At 35.0% G+C, this 18,734-nt stretch overlaps 1 protein-coding gene across 3 annotated transcripts in view; it reads right to left on the reverse strand.

Moving 5' to 3' along the window:
* Positions 1–18,734, reverse strand: part of Ccdc88a (coiled-coil domain containing 88A) — a 130,684-nt gene that overhangs the window by 60,880 nt on the left and 51,070 nt on the right. For all 3 annotated transcript variants that reach the window (XM_028777317.1, XM_028777307.1, XM_028777298.1), the window contains exons 7-11: positions 12,880–13,052; positions 8,515–8,596; positions 3,668–3,826; positions 1,569–1,715; positions 660–804 (exon numbers count right to left, since the gene is read on the reverse strand). In XM_028777317.1, coding sequence (XP_028633150.1) covers positions 660–804; positions 1,569–1,715; positions 3,668–3,826; positions 8,515–8,596; positions 12,880–13,052 — 706 coding nt within the window. The remainder of the gene's footprint in view (positions 1–659; positions 805–1,568; positions 1,716–3,667; positions 3,827–8,514; positions 8,597–12,879; positions 13,053–18,734) is intronic.

Below are 18,734 nucleotides of genomic sequence, written 5' to 3' on the forward strand. Positions count from 1 at the left end.
TAGTAGTCTTTCATTATCCCCAGCAATGAATCGTTGGTATGGATAATATATGTATATTTGTTAAGAAAACATCCATAGCCATGAAGACCCTTGACTCTTTGCCCTGCATAATACTTACCTTTAGCATCTTCTTACCAGGTTTCTGACGTCCTAGTTTGATTTGTCTGCATTCCAAGAACATACTGACTAGATAAGACAACTGTTTTACTTAATGGAAGACTGTAGTTCTCAGAAGAAACCAGTAAACTAGTATTCCATCTCCTGTGACAGTAACTTGAAATAGTGCCTAACCAGCCATCCAATCTGTTAATGAATTTGCAAAACTGAAGTTTTGCTTTAGACTAATATATAGCTTCTGAAAAGCTATACATTGTCTTATGTATAATTTATGTTACATGCTAAATGAAGCTGTAAGAGAATTATTTGATACAACTCTAAACAGAAAGGACCAGGATTCAGGTTTTTAAAAAGCCCTTCTCCCTGAACAAGTAAAATTGAACTTAAAGCTATAAAAAAGTAAAAACAAGATATTACTCTGTGAGATAATAATTTTGGAGACAACTGCTTGTCTTGTGGGATCTCAGCTAGGAAAAATAAAGAAATATAAATAATCTTCATTTATTTATCAATCTACTTAAAGAAAACAAAACTGAGACTACCTTCAGCAAGTTCACTAGTTCTGGATATCTGTTCCAGTTCCCAGCCAAGGTGTAATGACTCATCCATACTTTGTTTCTGCGCCATTTCCAGAGTCATATTTTCTTCCATTAATTCTTCAATCTTCTTTCTATCCATATCTCGCTCCTTTTCAATTATACAGAATAGGAAAAGAAAGCTAAGAAATAGTGTAATTTCCATTCATATTCATTCATTTTTAATTAATTTAAATGAAATGTTTTTAGTTCCTTAAAATTTTCTCACTGAAGGCAATGCTTAGTTATTGTAATCACCACTGATCAATATTGATCAGGTACCTGACAGACTTTTAAAATGATCTTTTTAAAAACTTAGTTCTTTGAGAATTCTATAACATGTCTGGGTGTTTTCACTCCTCTTTGACCTTCTCCTAAATTCACTCCTTACCCACTGGCCTAAGACTGTGTCCTCTGTTTTTTGTTTTTTTTTTTTTCCCCTTAAATCTATCAAGTTCAATTTGTACATATATTCTTGGATATAAATAATCTTTAGGGACAAAATGAAAACGTTCCTTCATACTAACAATTTTAGTCATTTAACAAAATAGTTATGGGCACTGATAAATTTTATCAGATAGCTGTAATATTTTTGCACTTTAAAAGACATACTTGTAAAATAGATTCACTGTTTTATAAAGGCAAAAATTAGTATATAATATCCATCTATAATTGAAACAGAAAATGCTACTGTATATTTATTTTATGTAATGGTGGAAATATCTTGAAATTATTGAGCTATCTAGTCTATGTCAAAGCCTTACTAAAGACTCTAGCCATCCTTGTCATTATAGGGAATTTAGCTGAATCATGGAACCTGAATCACAGAAATATTCCTTAGAAACCAGGAAAACTGATGAATTCCATAAATCTTACCATTTCCATATCATGCAATTTAGCCTTTAGTTGTAAATTCTCTTTTTCTAATTCATGTAATTTGTCAGAACGAGCCCGAGTTCCTTCTAATTGATCTTCCAGCATAGTTTTTGTTTCTAATAAAACTTGATTATCTTCTTTTAATTCCTATAAACATTTAAAATAGGCTTTTAAAAATTAATTAGAAATGTGCTAATATCTGTTTTTTTGAAGCTAAGAAGGTAAAAATGCATCATTACAAATAAACATATTTCACCATTCTTATCACCATTTTCATGTAAGAGTAAAGCTATTTAGCACTAAACAGTTGCTTTTTTTGGCTTCACCTACTTTCTACTCCCTGTCCCAGAATTAAACATATTATACATTCAAAATACGTAAGCCTTAGAATGAGTAATATCACTGCAACTTCACAGACAATTGATAGAATACATTTAAGTGGGCCACAGGGTTCAGAGATACAAAACTTCATAAAATTAACACTTACTTGGACTGAAAGAGACTTAAAATTTCTATAGAGGAATAACTTGAAAGTTAACTTGTTCTAGGTTTTTACAATACAAAACTAAGACTCAACTCACATAAATGATAAAACAAGACTCTTGTCAATTTAACTTATAATTATTTTGAAACAGAGTCTTCTTAAATAGTCAATAAGCCCAGGCTGCCTACAAACTTGTGATGTTTCTTGTGTCTACCTCTCAGTGTGCTGGGGTTTTATAAGCCTACATGATCTGCTGCAATCACTCAGACTCTTTTTTTTTTAACCTCTCTCCCTCCCCCCTTCCTTCCTCCCTTCTCTTCCTCCTTTTCTTCCTTAAGTCAGGGTCTCATTATGTAGCCTGGCTGGCTTAGAATTCTCTATGTAGACCAGGATGGCCTTAAACTCACAGATTCACCTGCTTCTGCTCCTAGAGTACCAGGTTTAAACGCATGCACCACTGTGCCTTTTCAAGTCTTTCTTGTGTGGGGGCTAAAATCCAGAGCAAGATATCCAACACTGAGCTTAATCCTTAGTCCTCATGGATAAATGTCAAATAAACCATTTGAGGAAATCCTTTTATATAATTTTGAAGTATGCATTCACAATTGTTATTTTGCTAAATAATATGTCAGTTGTTTATAAAGTCTAGAGAAAATACATTGGTCTGCTGGATTTTGAGATAGGATTTCACTATGTATTCAAGATCTTCCCACCTGAGTCTCCTGAGCTGGGGTTACAGGTATATACTGTCATGCTTATAAAGACCATTATATCCATGACAGATATAATATGGATGTTATACATGGTTATATGGGTTTGTTCATGTGTGTATTTTATCTTAGAATCTTCAAGAATAATAAATGAATTATTAGTAAAAGGAATAAATGAATAAATGTTCTATTTTCTCATGCTGAAATTACACTTAATTATTTACTTATTAGTATATGTGTACAGCACATTCTACAGCACCCAAATGGAGCTCAGAGGACAATTTGCAGTGGTTGGTGCTAGCTTTCGATCATGTAGATCTTTGAACTTAAACTCTCAACATGAGCCTTAGCTGCAAGTGTCTTTAACCCACTTAGCTGGATGACCTACCCTTTCCGGTTTTTATTTCTTGATTCCACATACTCTCTTTTTCATCCCCATATAGAAACTTAACAAAATCTTATGTTTGCTGAAAATAAGGAAGTTAACAGAAATGAGGAATGGATGCAAGGGATGCCAAACTCAGACAAAAAAAGTGGTTTTTCCTAACTCATTTGTATATACAAAGCTTTCATTGATCTCAATATCCTAATACCAAAAAAAAAAAACAATAATCAGAAAAAATATTTTCCATTATTTCTGGGAACAAGCTTGATGAGTATTTTATTTTGAGTGTTAGAGGTTGATCTTCAAAAGTCTTCTAAGGCTACAATGCTAAATTGTAGGGGTGGGTTAGGTGGAGGGGTAAGAGTGCTCTAAAGGACTCATTAAGCTTTATGTGTGAAGATATTTAAATAAACAACTCAAAGAACTTAATGTTACCTCTAAATTAAATTCCTCTTCTTTATAAAATGCATTTTGAAAATCTTAACACTTTAAAATAAGTATGAATAATTACGCAACATACCTCAACTCTTGCCTTATAAAATTCAATATCGTGTAGTCTCTCTTTATATCTACTGAGTTCACTTTCAAGCTTATCAACTCTGACTGCTTTCTCTCGGAGGGCATCCAATTCATCTCGGTACATTCTAGCAGATCGAGCATCCGAAAGCAAATTCATGTTCTAAATATAAATATAAATATAAATAATATCTTGAATATAAACCTTCCTTTTTAAGCTATTTTTGCCCAAATAACTTCATTAATTTAATAAAATGTAATAAATTATATATTTTAAAAGAAAATTGTATTGTAAAGAATAATTGTTTCTTGAAAAATGAAGACAAGCTAAGTCTTTTCCTTGAAGGGTTTTAAAAATGTTTATATACAAATTTTAATAAACAGTTCTCCATTAGCAATTTTTTAAATTTACTGAAAATTAAGTTAACTTCTACTTTAGACAACATTCATAATTAAATTTAAGTTTAAAAGTTAACTACAGGGATGGCTAAGAACTGTTAAGAGCACTGCCTGCTCTTCCAGAGGACCTGGCTCAATTCCTACCACCAACACAGTGGGTAAAAACCATCTGTAACCCCAGTTCCAGGGGATCTGTCACTTTCTTCTGGCCCCTGGGAGCACTGCACTTAAGTGGAACATAGGCATACATGCAGGCAAAATATCCAGACACACAAAATTAATATATATTTTTTAAAGGTTTAGATTTAAAACACAAGATAATAAGTATACAGAAGAGTAAGTTAATAAAAAAATCACTATTTTTAGAAAAATGATTTTTATTCAAACGTGACCTACTACACACACACATACTTTCTCTCTCACACACATACACAAACACCCTCTCTGTTATCAAGAAGTAGAGTAAGAGCCGGAGCACATAAAAAATAAAAATAATCACTTCCTGATTCATTCATCTAGAGTAGTCTCAGTTTATGATCTTGCATATAGCTCTTAACATCAAAATGGCTACAGATCCAATGCAATCCCCATAAAAAGTCCAACTCAGTTCTTCATAGAGTTAGAAAGAACAATTCTCAAATTCATTTGGAATAATAAAAAACCCAGGATAGCAAAAACTATTCTCAACAATAAAAGAACTTCTGGGGGGAATCATCATCCCTGACCTCAAGGTGTACTACAGAGCAACAGCATGATATTGGTACAGTGACAGGCAGAAAGATCAATGGCATAAAACTGAAGATCCAGAAATGAACCCACATTTGTCATTTTATCTTTGACAAAGAAGCTAAAACCATTCAGTGGAAAAAGGACAGCATTTTCAACAAATGGTGTTGGCTCAACTGGCGGTCAACATGTAGAAAAACACAAATAAAACCATATACACTGAATTTAATAGAAGAGAAAGTGGGGAAAAGCCTCGAACACATGGGCACAGGGAGAAATTTCCTGAACAGATCACCAATGGCTTATGCTCTAAGATCAAGAATCGGCAAATGGGACCTCAAAGTTGCAAAGTTTCTGTAAAGCAAAGAACACTGTCAAAAGGACAAAATGGCAATCAACAGATTGGGAAAAGATCTTTACCAATTCTACATTTGATAGAGGCTAATATCCAATATATACAAAGAACTCAAGAAGTTAGACTCCAGAGAACCAAATAACCCTATTAAAAAATGGGGAACAGAGCTAAACAAAGAATTCTCAACTGAGGAAACTCGAATGGCCGAGAAGCACCTAAAGAAATGTTCAGCATCTTTAGTCATCAGGGAAATGCAAATCAAAACAACCCTGAGATTCCACCTCACACCAGTCAGAATGGCTAAGATCAAAAACTCAGGTGACAGCAGATGCTGGCGAGGATGTGGAGAAAGGAATACTCCTCCATTGCTGGTGGGATTGTAAGCTGGTACAACCACTCTGGAAATCAGTCTGACTGTTCCTCAGAAAATTGGACATAGGCCGGGTAGTGGTGGCTCAAGCCTTTAATCCCAGCACTTGGGAGGAAGAAGCAGGCAAATGCAAAACTTCAAGAGTTCGAGGCTAGCCTGTTCTACAGAGTTTCCCCGAAAACCCGGGGAACACCAAAAAACCAAAACACCAAAAAACAAAAAAAAAAAAAAAAAAAGAAAAAAAAATTGGACATAGTATTATCTGAGGACTCAGCTATACCACTCCTGAGCATATACCTAGAAGATGCTCCAACATGTAATAAGGACACATGCTCCACTATGTTCATAGCAGCCTTATTTATAATAGCCAGAAGCTGGAAAGAACCCAGATGTCCCTCAACAGAGGAATGGATACAGAAAATGTGGTTTACTTATACAATGGAGTACTACTCAGCTATTAAAAACAATGACTTCATGAAATTCACAGGCAAATGGATGGAACTTGAAAATATCATCCTGAGTGAGGTAACCCAGTCACAAAAGAACACACATGGTATATAAATATTAATAGGTGGATATTAGCCCAAAAGTTCGAAATGCCCAAGATACAATTCACAGACAAGAAGAAGGAAGACCAAAGTGTGGATGCTTCAGTGTTTCTTGGAAGGGGGAACAAAATCCACACAGGAGGAGATATAGAGCTAAAAGTATGGAGAAGAGACTGAAGGAAAGGCCATCCAGGGACTGCCCCACCCGGGGATCCATACAGTCACCAAACCAGACGCTATTGTGGATGCTGGGAAGTGCTTGCTGACAGGAGCCTGATATGGCTGGCCTCCTGAGAGGCTCTGCCAGAGCCTGAAAAATACAGAGGTGGATGCTCACAGCCGACCATCGGACTGAATGTGGTGTCCCCAATGAAGGAGTTGGAGACGGGATTGAAGGAGCTGAGGGGGGTTGCAGCCCCATGGGGGGAGCAACAGTGTCAACTGGACAATCCAAGGAGCTCCTGGGGACCGGAGCACCACCAAAGAGTATACATGGAGGGACCATGGCTCAGGCCGCTTATGTGGCAGAGGATGGCCTTGTTGAACATAAGTGGAAGGAGTGGTCCTTGGGCCTTGAGTGGGTTCGATGCCCCAGTGTAGGGAAATGCCAGGGCGGGAAGGCGGGAGTGAATGGTGGAGAGGCGGGGGGTGGGGGGGTGGGGTAGAGCGTTCAAGAGGGGAAGACCTGGAAAGGGGATAATTTGAAATGTAAATTAAAAAAATCCAAAAAAAGAAAAAAAAACTTAGATACACATACAGGTAAACATAAAAGGGTGGAGAAATGTAATATATAGTCATTAAAGTTTTAACAGTCATTAAAAGAAACAGTCAGAAGTTGTATGATTCTTAACATATATGCTGGCACATGGACTAAAACTAAGGAAAATCTGGAAATGAAAAATTTAGAGATGAAACAGGATCCTCAGAGGCAAGCCTCATCAACAGAATAGAAGGGATGGAGATGAGAATCTCAGACACTGAAGACATGGATATGAAAATGCTATAACTGAAACTGCCAAATAATGGGGGAAGGGCAGAGTCCCAACTGGCTATCTTTTGTCATCAAATGAAGCTTCTAGTACTGGGTTTAGGTTACATCTAATTGTGCTGTTGGTCAAGGGGGTCTCATGGGAATCCCCAAATAACCCAGATTAGTGCCTAGACTATCAGTTGCTCTCCACAAATGGATGGCAAAGCCCGACTGCTTAAGACAACACTTACACAACTCACTGAATGTGAAGAAGTCGGGCTGCTGTACATAAAGAACTTTCACCCCTAATTTCTGTCATCTTTGGTACAGAAAGATACTCTGAAAGCTACCAAAACAAACAAACAAACAACAACAAAATATCAAACATGGCAGGCTAAGTTAGTTAGGGGGAGACATAACTGTCCAGCCTTATTCCAATCCTTGGCGTTTATGATCTAGATACCCAAGTAAAGAACAACAAGACAGGAATTAAAAGGAGTTTAATCACTTCTTAAAAAACCAAACCAAACCAAAACAACAACAACAACAAAAATAAGCAGGGCAGTGGCACACGCCTTTAATTCCAGCACTTGGGAGGCAGAGGTAGGTGGGTTTCTGAGTTCGAAGCCAGTCTGGTCTACAGAGTGAGTTCCAGGACAGCCAGAACTACACAGAGTAACCCTGTCTTGAAAAACAAAACAAAATAAAACAAAACAACCCACAAAATGTTGTTACTAGCTTTTAAGATTTAACAATGTTAATTATATAAAATAATGGATTTTACTATGATATTTTAGTTTTTTTATTTGTTTGTATTTTTGTGACAGGATTTCTCTGTGTAGTCCCTGGCCATCCTGGAACTCACTGTAGACCAGTTTGGCCTGCTACCTCTGCCTCCCAAATGCTGGGATTAAAAAAAGCTTGTGCCCCTCCTGACAAGTGTATTGTGACATTTTTAATACATGTTTATAATTTGACCATATTTACCAGTCTCTTTTACTCTTATACCCACTGCTCTATTCCCTTCTTCTCTATCACTCAAAAAAAGTCTTATTATCACTTGATTCAGGATGATGTACGTAGAAAAGGAGACTAATACATGAAAACATATATATATATATCCTAATACAATCACTATGGGACAGCTGAAACCCATATACAGATCAATTCATAGTTTACAGAGGTGCTTAGGTAATTAAGTAATAGAAGACAAATACATAAAAAAGGAGGACTTGGAACTACCCCAGTATAAAAAGACTACTTTGAATCTTGGAAAAGTTTAACAAGTAAGGGCAAAAGTCTAAAGACCTTGATTTCTAGCTTTGGCTCTGCATTTTGATAAAAGTACTAAAAAGTCACCTGACTTTATACAAATATATGAGGTAACTGGGCTTAAAATACTGATGTCACGGTTATAAATTACAAGGAGGAAACTCAATTTCCAACTACTTCATGCTCCAGTATAAACAATCTAGGTACAAACCTCTTGTTGCAGCCTCTTCAATTCCACTTCTATTTGCTCAAGTTCTTGTTTACAGTCCAGTAACTGCTCAGTCTTTTCTTCCCTTAAATGTCAAAAAGATATTTATTAAAGAATAAATGTACTACTTACAGAATCTGTGATCATAACAACTTGAATACTCACAGGGGACCATCTCTTAACTGAGTGCTGCAGATGGCTTAGCAGCTAAGAGCAGTTGCTGTGCTTGCAGAGGGCAAGGCTGAGTACCCAGCACCCACGTGGTAGCTCACAGATGTCTGTAGCTCCATTTCCAAGGAATCCAATGCTGCCTTCTAGCCTCTGCAGGCACTAGTACACATTAATAACATACAGCTTGTAGAGAAGCACTCATACGCACAAAATAAAAATAATAAATCTTTGCTGGACACCTCCATTTAATCCCAGCACTAAGGAGGCAGAGGCAAGTAAATCTCTTGAGTTTAAGCTCATCTTGGTCTATGCAGCAATTTCCAGGATTTTACAGTAACATATTGTTACAAAACAAAAACCAAAGTGAATAGAGTTATTATCCATAACTATAGCACAGGGAAGGAATAAAGCAAGACAAAGATACTATGAATATGTGACTAGATGTTATCAAACTTCCACCAATACTGTTAAGACTTATGCAATAAATATCATCCTATATTTTATTATATACTTTTTAAAAATTTTTATTCTTTAATCTTTTTTTTTATTGGATGTTTTATTTATATTTCATATGTTGTCCCCTTACCCCATCCCCCACCCACCCAGGAACCCCCAATCCCCTCACCCCTCCTCCTTCTTCTCTGTGGATGTAACCTCTATCTACCCCCCCCCTCCCCCTCCCCACCTCTTTAATCTTTTTTACAGTCCAGTCGTTATTCCCCTACTGCTGACTGTTCCTCATATTACATACTTTCTACTTCATCTTTCCTGCCTTAGCTTTCTTTGTTTTCTCCCACTCTGCATAATCAACAGCAATTAAGCATGATTGATTTTTTTATCAAATAATGTGTATGACCAGTTGCTCATAAGAACTCCAAACTATTTTCTACATTTAAAATGGCCTGAAGGAAACCATACACTTACTATTTGCTATACATATACCTAAAATCTCTACTTCATATTGCTTAACACATTGTAACATATGTACATACATATAATAGATATACACACATATATTGACAGAGGTCTCACGGTGTAATGCTGGCTACCCAGGAACTCACTATATAGAACAAGCTGGCCTCACAGAGATCTATCTGTCTCTGCCCCTCAAGTGCTGAAATTAAAGGTATGTACTACCATGCTAAGCAATATATCTAAATTTTTATTAATTCTTTCTCTTTGAACTGTTTTATCTCTTACATATCGCCATCAGAGCCAACCTTCTGTTGCCTAATGATAGAATGAACTGTATAAATTAGCCTACTTTTATATGTGCTTACATGCTTCTCTGCATCCAAAACCCACAAATTTTTTTAAAAAAATTTATTTATTTATTTTATGTATATGAGTACACTGTAGCTGTCTTCAGACACACCAGAAGAGGGCTTTGGATCCCACTACATACAGATGGTTTTGAGTTATCATGTGGTTGCTGGGAACTGAACTGAGAATTTCTGGAAGAACAGCCAGAGCTCTTAACCTCTGAGCCATCTCTTCAGCCCCCCACAAAATTCTTAATGGTAGAGGTATTCCCTTTGACGAAAGAAATATAATTTATTAAGTAGGTTTCAGTTTTCAATCATGCTTTATTTGGTGGAGTCATTATTAAAAAGACTATATTATATGTCTATGTCTGGAAATTATTTCTAAAGGGGAAATACAGTCCTTGATATCTATTGCCAAACTGCCCTGCTAAAAGATTATTAACATCCAGCAGAGAATAAAGGTGCCTATATATGGCTAGCAAGATGGCATAACAGGTTAAAAAAAATCCAAAAAAACAAAGACAAACAAACAAAAAAGCTTGCTCTCATGTGTAACAACTTCAGTTTAATCCCCAGGATCCACAAAGTAAAAGGAGAGAATCAGTTCCTGCCAGTTGTCCTCTGATTTCCACATGTACGCACATGTGTGCACCAGCATACAATGTACAAACACACACATAATAAAATTTTTTCAAAAGGTGGCTATATACAAAACAATTCATGTCATTTTTTTCCAATACTAAGAAGTGCTACTTAAATCTCTTATTTGTACACTATTAGGCCCTATATTTTTTGTCCCGTTTATTCATTTATTCAAGGAGGGAGGCTGAGTGTTACAAGGTATGGATGAAGTCAGAGGAGAACTTAAACGAGAAGGTTCTCTCCTTCCACCATGTGAGTTCTGATCAGACTCAGCTTGTCCGGCTTAACAGCAAGCTTCATCTTACTGGCATTCTTATTCTTTAACTTTCTGTAAGTTTGTCTTTTTATAAATTACAAGCTACTGCTTTTGTCATTAATAAGATATCAGTTACATGCTATAACTTGGAGAAACCCGGAAGACATCATGCTAAACAGGAAGGCTATATATTATCTGTTGTATTTATATGAGTGTCAAAAATAGGCAAACCCATGGATATATAAGAGATTAGCCATTGCTAAGATCTGAGGGCAAAGAGGATGAACAAAGATACTTTTATTCAATTATTGTGGTTTTCCACATAATTTCTGCGCAACTTAAAAACCTATTCAATTGTACACTCTAAAAGGATGAATTGTCAGATACTGAATACATCTTAGTAAAAAGTTTTTTTCTTTTTTAACAAAATAATTAATCATTATATCATTATATTAAAGAAATTCCAAAACATGCAATCAATTGTACCAGAAAGATAAACAAAGTCTTCAATAATATTAACTATGGTATAAAAGGTTTAACTTATAAAGAATTACTTATTCCATCTAATCATAAATTATATTTTTACTTTATAATTTAAAATCAATTATATTATTTTGTATCACTCATAAATGAGCATGTATCAGTTACTAGCTAGTAAAAAAAAATTCTATAGTTTACATTAGATATAAAGCAATCTAGACTTTTTTTTTTAAATCAAGATTTCAGCAGCTAATCTACTGCAGAAAATATCTGTCCCTTTTACAACAAAAGAAACACTACATGCCATCTTAAGAAATATACAAAAGAATCCATTTTTAAAGATATTATATAGGATTTGTTGAAATGCTGAACATTTTGCTGCATGCATCTGATATCTTCACTCACTTAAAAATACCCACTTACATTTTCAAATCATTACACATGAAACCAATTTTTGTCAATCTTCTCAAGGTTGTTTGAATTTTTAATATATTCCAGGGCCAAGTAAATTCTATTTGAAAATTAAATTCTAACATAATGCAAAATGTTAAATGAATTCACAGCCATCACTACAATTCTAATTGCATGCTTCAGCTAAAGACTAGAGAAGATTGGGCTAAATTATATGGAAAGAACTAGTGTTCACTGTTTAGCCTATCCATTAGCTGCCAGTCAAACTAATAACAGCAATCTCTTCCCTAATTTTCCTGGTGCAGCTGTTTATAGAATATCCTGGGCGTATTCACTTCAATAGACACATAATAATGCAGACATCCACAAATGAAAGCTGTATTTTTTTTTGTTGTTTTCAAAATTTTTTACAGCAGACTATTTAATTCTTTTTCTACCTTGAATATATTTCACTTTTCTAAGTTACTTTAAATAATCAATAAACAAATGTAATGACTATACTGTATATTTAAATTTAAAGTCTATATTCTGAAGCTCAAATTCTAGGAAAACAAATTTTTAAAAGGAGAAAATGCATAAATCAAAAATCTTTTGTTCTCCTTAAAGAGCAAAATTCAAAATCTTCAGCAAAGAACAATCATGCATTTACATGTAGTTTGCCCAAGAATGAGTATGTAAAATTTATACTGTATTTTCTGTAATGAGTTTTGATAACTGAATAAGTAGGTTTTTTTCAGTGCTAATTAGTTCTTAATATTTTACTAAGTAGATAACTGGCATTCCAATGACTTAATGAAGGCAATATGTTTAAAATTATTTTTGTAATATCATATGCCAACAATTCAGTCTTTGAAAACAACACTGTCATTATTACTATTATATTGAGACAGGGTTTCACATAGCCTAGGCTAAGCTTACACTTACTTTGTACCTGAGGATGCCCATAAATTGCTGGGATTCTCCTGCTTACACTTCTTGAGTACTGGGCTTATGGACAAAGTTTTCTCATTTTGACAAACACTAATAAAAAGTATGCTTAGGTTAACAGTTGAGGACAACTGGTATACTGTCATACTTAAAATACTGCCAAGGTCATTCTTGTGACCACATTATTTCAATGAATATTGAAAATCAGAGACTTACAACTCCTGCCTAAGTCTTCGGATCTTGGCCTTAGCATCAGCCAGTTCTACTGAGAGATGCTGTCGACTTTCTGTTCGCTTCATGCCTGGAGAACCGCAGGGTGATTGTGCAGAGGAAGAGGCATGGGGTAGAAAATGAACACCATCTCGCTCTTCAGAGAGTTCTACAATAGTCTAAGAATTAAAGGAGTAAACACGGGATCAGTTTTTGTGTTCTACATATCAGCAACCTAAACACGGCAACACTAATCACTAGGTATTTTACAAAATAAAAGTCACTGATCAAAAGCATCTCAACTTTGACAAGTGTGGTAGTGCAAGCCCTTAAAACCTGGCCCTGGAAGGCCGAGACAGATGCAGGTGAATCAGTGTGAGTTTGAGACCAGTCAGTCTAACTAGCAAGTTTCTTGTCCGCCAGGGCTACATCCAAAAAAAAAAAAAAAATCAAAAACATTTTAACTTTGTCACATGTGCTGCCATTTTAAGTTTTATTCAACAGTTCAAGCATGAGCTATTTAATAATAACATTAAAATACATCAATGCTTTCTTTTCCCTCCCTAGATTTTATATATATATAAGAAATCACTTGCCGGGTGATGGTGGCGCACGCCTTTAATCCCAGCACTTGGGAGACAGAGGCAGGCGGATTTCTGAGTTGGAGGCCAGCCTGGTCTACAGAGTGAGTTCCAGGACGGCCAGGGCTACACAGAGAAACCCTGTCTCGAAAAAAAAAAAATCACTTATGACAAAATCATTAGATAACAATCATTCAAAAGGCAGAAAGATACAGGAAAGAAAACCAAAGAATAATTTGTCTAGCTATCCAATTATGACAGCCAGTAGCACAAGTGGGTATTTAATAAAAATTTAAACACTCAAAATTCAGTTCTTTAAGTACAAAATAAGTATCTGTCTACTAGTTGTCTACTAGTTGATATCGGACAGTCTAGAAATATGATCTTGCCACCACTGAAGAATTAGGCAATACTGTTTTAAATCTTGAGAAGACCTAAGAGGCTGTTTTTCCCCCCGGTGGTCAGATGACTGAGGCACAAAGATGTATATGCTCACACAAGTGTCTAACGTCATGTTGATACTACACACTAGCTTCCATGTGTTATAACACTGTACTACTCCCCATCTCAAAGCTTCCTCAATTCCTTTCTCCAAAGAGTCTCAGTGGGGCATAACCCTTTGTTTTCCTAAACCTCTTCTATATAGATTAAGTATGTAGCTAATATATATTTTATACAATCATGTTGCTCCATTCTTCAAATTTTCCTTTTCTTTACTGGTAAATTATTTTATTCTAGGCCATTTTTTGTTAGTTTACTTTAAACTTTCTCAGGCAAACGAATCTATCTTGTAAGGCAATTTTAACTGTCCCCCCGAGACATACATATGGGGTGGCATTACTATTTTGGGACCATGATATTGCCATCTTTATTCCTCATCACTTGTTGTTTAATTTTTTTTAGACATTTGTTCATTTTATTTTATATGTGAGTGTTTTGCCTGAATGTATATGTACCATATGCATGCCCAGTGCCCATGGAAATCAGAACATGGCATTGGATTCCCTGGAACTGAAAGTTATGGGAGATGTGAACCACCATATGGTTCACATTCAAACCCGGGTCTTCCACATGAGCAACAAGTGCTCTTAAATGCTAAGCCACCTCTCTAGCTCCATTGGTTGTTGTTTGACCACATCTCTGTCTTCCGGCTTGCAACTACTGTTTTCACAAACTTCAGAGAGTTCCATCCTAGTTCTTTGTCTCTCTACAAATCCATGTCTGCCATTTATTAAAAAAAAATAAGTTTCTCTAGTACAGAAACCAACCCATTTGTAGTATGTTTCCTTTACTATCATTGATTCTATGTGACCATGCCTACCCTCAATGAGAAGGTTTTTATCATTCAACTGTCTCCTTTGGCCAATGTAAGAGATTATTTTTAACTACTCTATAGTTCCTACAGCTAGCCTTTTTCCCTCTCTTCTCTCTCCCCTCCCCTCTCCTCTTCTCTTTCTTTCTTTTTTTCCAGATATGGTTTCTTTGTGTAGTCCTGGCTGTCCTGGAACTCCCTCTGTAGACTTGAACTCACAGAGATCCCCTTGCCTCTGTCTCCCAAGTGCTAGAATTAAAGGCACACACCATCACCACTTAGCACAGTTTTCCTAAGTATCCTTTCTCACTTTTAATTTTAAACTATCATTTTTATTGTCTGATAATGACTTACACTTTTTTCCCATAATATTCTCCAACAAGATCTCATTTAACACTATATTTTTCATAAAGTTCTATGTAATTTAGACATAAGAAACTGAGGGTTATATAGACTAATGTAAACCAAAGTTACACAACCAATGATACAATATGTGCAATGGTACAATCACAATTAGATTCAAGTTGGTATATGTATTTTAAATGTGATTTTTGTATAAATGCTAAAATAAATTTTTACAAAATAAAATTCAAGTTTGACTATAGCCATATATTTCATTCTGGTTTTCTTCTTTGTTTGTATGCAGGTGGGGTTTTATATTACCCAGGCTCGTCTCAAACTTGGTATATACCCAAGGCTGGCTTTGAACTCCTAAACATTCTACCTCTACCTCCACTGTTCTGAGATTACATGTCTACAAGCACCATGTGTAACTTCTTGATTCCACTTCTAAAGTGACAGATCTTGAAGATAAAAATAAAGTATTATTTGGTCCGAGATTTTACCATCTGTTTTCAACGAAGATCGCACGACTGTGCAGTGATCCTTTTACTTAATTATTGATTTTTGGGCAAACTTCCCCATAGAAACTTTGTAAATGATTTCTTTGCCTCTGTTTAAGCTTCAAACTGAAAACAGCTATCATTACTTCTTGACAAATGACCTCTTCTCCAACTAATCACCTACAACTAGTTAGTCTCTTCGTTATTATATATTTTCTATTCAAAACTTACTCATTACAGGATTTTCAATATCTTTCTTATATTTTTCCTTCCTGTTTTTCAAAGATACGTATGCACACAGCTTTTTCTATGTAAACACACACTATTCCTTCCCTGTTACTTTTGAAGGTGATTGATTTTCCATGTTCCTGACACATGCCTAGTCCCACCCCGAGGCACATCCCATTTCCCTGTCTTTTTTGACAGTGTCAGTATTCTCCATAGTGGATGAAGGCTCTACGGAGTAGGCAAAGGTTTCTAGAGAGTCAACTTTTTTGTTTGTTTTCCTGTTTTCTTAATTATCTTTAATTTTCTTAATATTTCCTAATGTTAATAACAGTATCATATTTATCAATATATTAGTAATATATAAATATAGAACTAATACATATTTAATAACAGCATTATATTAAACAAATAATATTTAACAAACATTTGATTCCTACACAAACATATTAGTACTTAATTATATAGTAGGCTTTTTTTCTACTTGCAAATAATGAAGATTTTTCCCTCAATAAACCAGAAATACTCTTTGTTACTTCTTCTTTGTGTCTTTCAGCTCCTTATCTAGCATAGTATGGAGCACATGAAAAAAATAGTAAAAAATATTTAACTAAGTAATATAGAAGTAATGCAGAATCAGGAAAAGTACAGCTGTCCATAGTGGTATAAGCTAATCATCAACTGGTTACAGCCGCCTGAGGCTATACTTTATTGAGCATAGCCAAAATATAATGTAATAATATGCAAATAAGACATGATGCTCTGATAAAGCAAGGTTTTCTTTAAAAAATGGCTTACTTTTACTAACAACTGCTTTACAAACAACTTTTACTAACAACTACTTTTACAAACAAACTGGCTTAACTAAACACACATTTACTTTATTAAGGTAATTTCTTGTGTTTTCCATAGAAATTTATGTTTTTATTACTCAGAGAAAACAATTCTTAAAAGGTATTTTACTCTTCTGTTTTAAAATCTTTAAAACTGGTTGATCACATGAATTACATTTGTTACCTTTATGTCTTATATACGTGTACTCATATACTTTTAGATGTGCCTATATCTGAGACTTAATAATCCTAATAAGCTTTGCCATGACATTATGGAAATTTGTCATTAGAGAGACATAAGTGTAATATATGCAAAGATAAAAAGTGCTCCTTTTATACAGTATGTATTGCATCTAGATCTTAAACAGTCAAAAAACTCTTGGTCTTCTTGTCAGTTGTACTCATTACCATTCAGCTTAAAGGACTGCATTGTTTGCTTAGTTCTGCTATTTCAAACATGGTCTATATGCATTTGCTTTAATTAAATAAATGTTTTTCCTATTGTATATATGAGATGCACTTGTTCAAGTACAAGTTATTTATGGAGACTACTATTGTTTTCAAAACTTGTAAGAGGTCTAAACCTATAACGATTCCAAAGTTCTGTTAGATAGTTAAGACTAAGTACACAAAAAACTTAACTTCCTTTGTTCTTCCACTATACATTTTCCCTAAATTACAAATTTTGGAATACTTTATCAAGTCGGTATCAACTAGACTAAAATTATTAGTAATGATAAACTTTTCAGACTTATGTGTTTTCCCAATTATACCATAACCGCCATTTTGCATATAACTAATTAAATGTACCTGAGTATTTTAAACTTTGAGCAGTTAGACTACGATCACCAGGAGTCCTGATGATAATAATAATGCATGCAATAAAACTAATGAGGCTGTTTTGTAAATTGCTAAACTTTCTTCGGTTATAACTGTTTCTGTTGATATTCTTCAAGAGTACAACTTTTGAAGCACCTGAATAATATTCAGAGATACTAAATCATCACATACAGATGAGATAAAATTAAGTTTAAAAATGGATTCCAGGTAAACTCAGCTTAAGGACTTTCCTTTAGATCTGTCAGCTGCTTAAATTTGACCAACAAGGTCTTGGGGCCAGTCCTGGTTGCTCACACCTAAAATCACAGCACTTGGGAAGTAAAAGCAAGAAAAATTAAATTCACGGTCATCCTCAGATACATACTAACTTTAAGATCAGCCTGGGGTACATGAGACCTTGTAAAATAATTTTAAAGAACAAAAACAAAAGGGTTGTTTGTGCAAGACTCCCTAACTGTCACTTCCACCACTAACTTGGGGTCAGATAGGCAAACCGAGAAATTTAGTAAATTCTGGTGCTTCAAGGCAATGGTTTTTCCACTTACATCAACTATATATTCAGTTTTACACTTCTACACTATTGCCAACATAATAGGGGTGACTTAAAAAACACACAGGAACAAAATTAGAATAATACTAATTTAAAAAGAAAAAGAGAAAAGAACTATGAATTTGCTTATTCTAATAATGTGAAGTTCTTTTATTTCCTTTCAAATATGCCCCCCCACACCAATAACAACAAAAGAAAGACATTACAGTTGGTATACCATGTGGGTTTCATATCTACAAATTAAATCAAGTATGGACAGAAAATAAGGGTGAAAAATTCCAGTGTTTGCACTGTACAGACTTTTTCTTGTCACCACTCCCTAAGTACTACAGCATATCAATTATCTGTTTATTATTTACATACTATTTATTATTATAGGTAAATAAAAGATTTAACATATACAAGATATTCGAAGGTTTATATGTAAACACTGTACCATTTTTTAAAGAGACTTTGAGTATTCATAGTTATAGTATCTTAAAAAAGGCTTTTTAAAAAAAAATTGGATATTTTTATTTACATTTCAGATGTTATCCCCTTTCCTGGTTTCCCCTTCTGAAATTCCCTACCACCCGCCACTTCTATGAGGGTGCCCCCCCCCCCCCCCCCCCCGGGGGTACCCCACACTGGGGCATCAAAACTTCACAAGACCAAGGGCCTCTCTTCCCACTGATGCCC

Source organism: Grammomys surdaster, unplaced genomic scaffold (genome assembly GCF_004785775.1).
Source record: "Grammomys surdaster isolate TR1022 unplaced genomic scaffold, NIH_TR_1.0 67, whole genome shotgun sequence".
NCBI lineage: Eukaryota > Metazoa > Chordata > Mammalia > Rodentia > Muridae > Grammomys > Grammomys surdaster.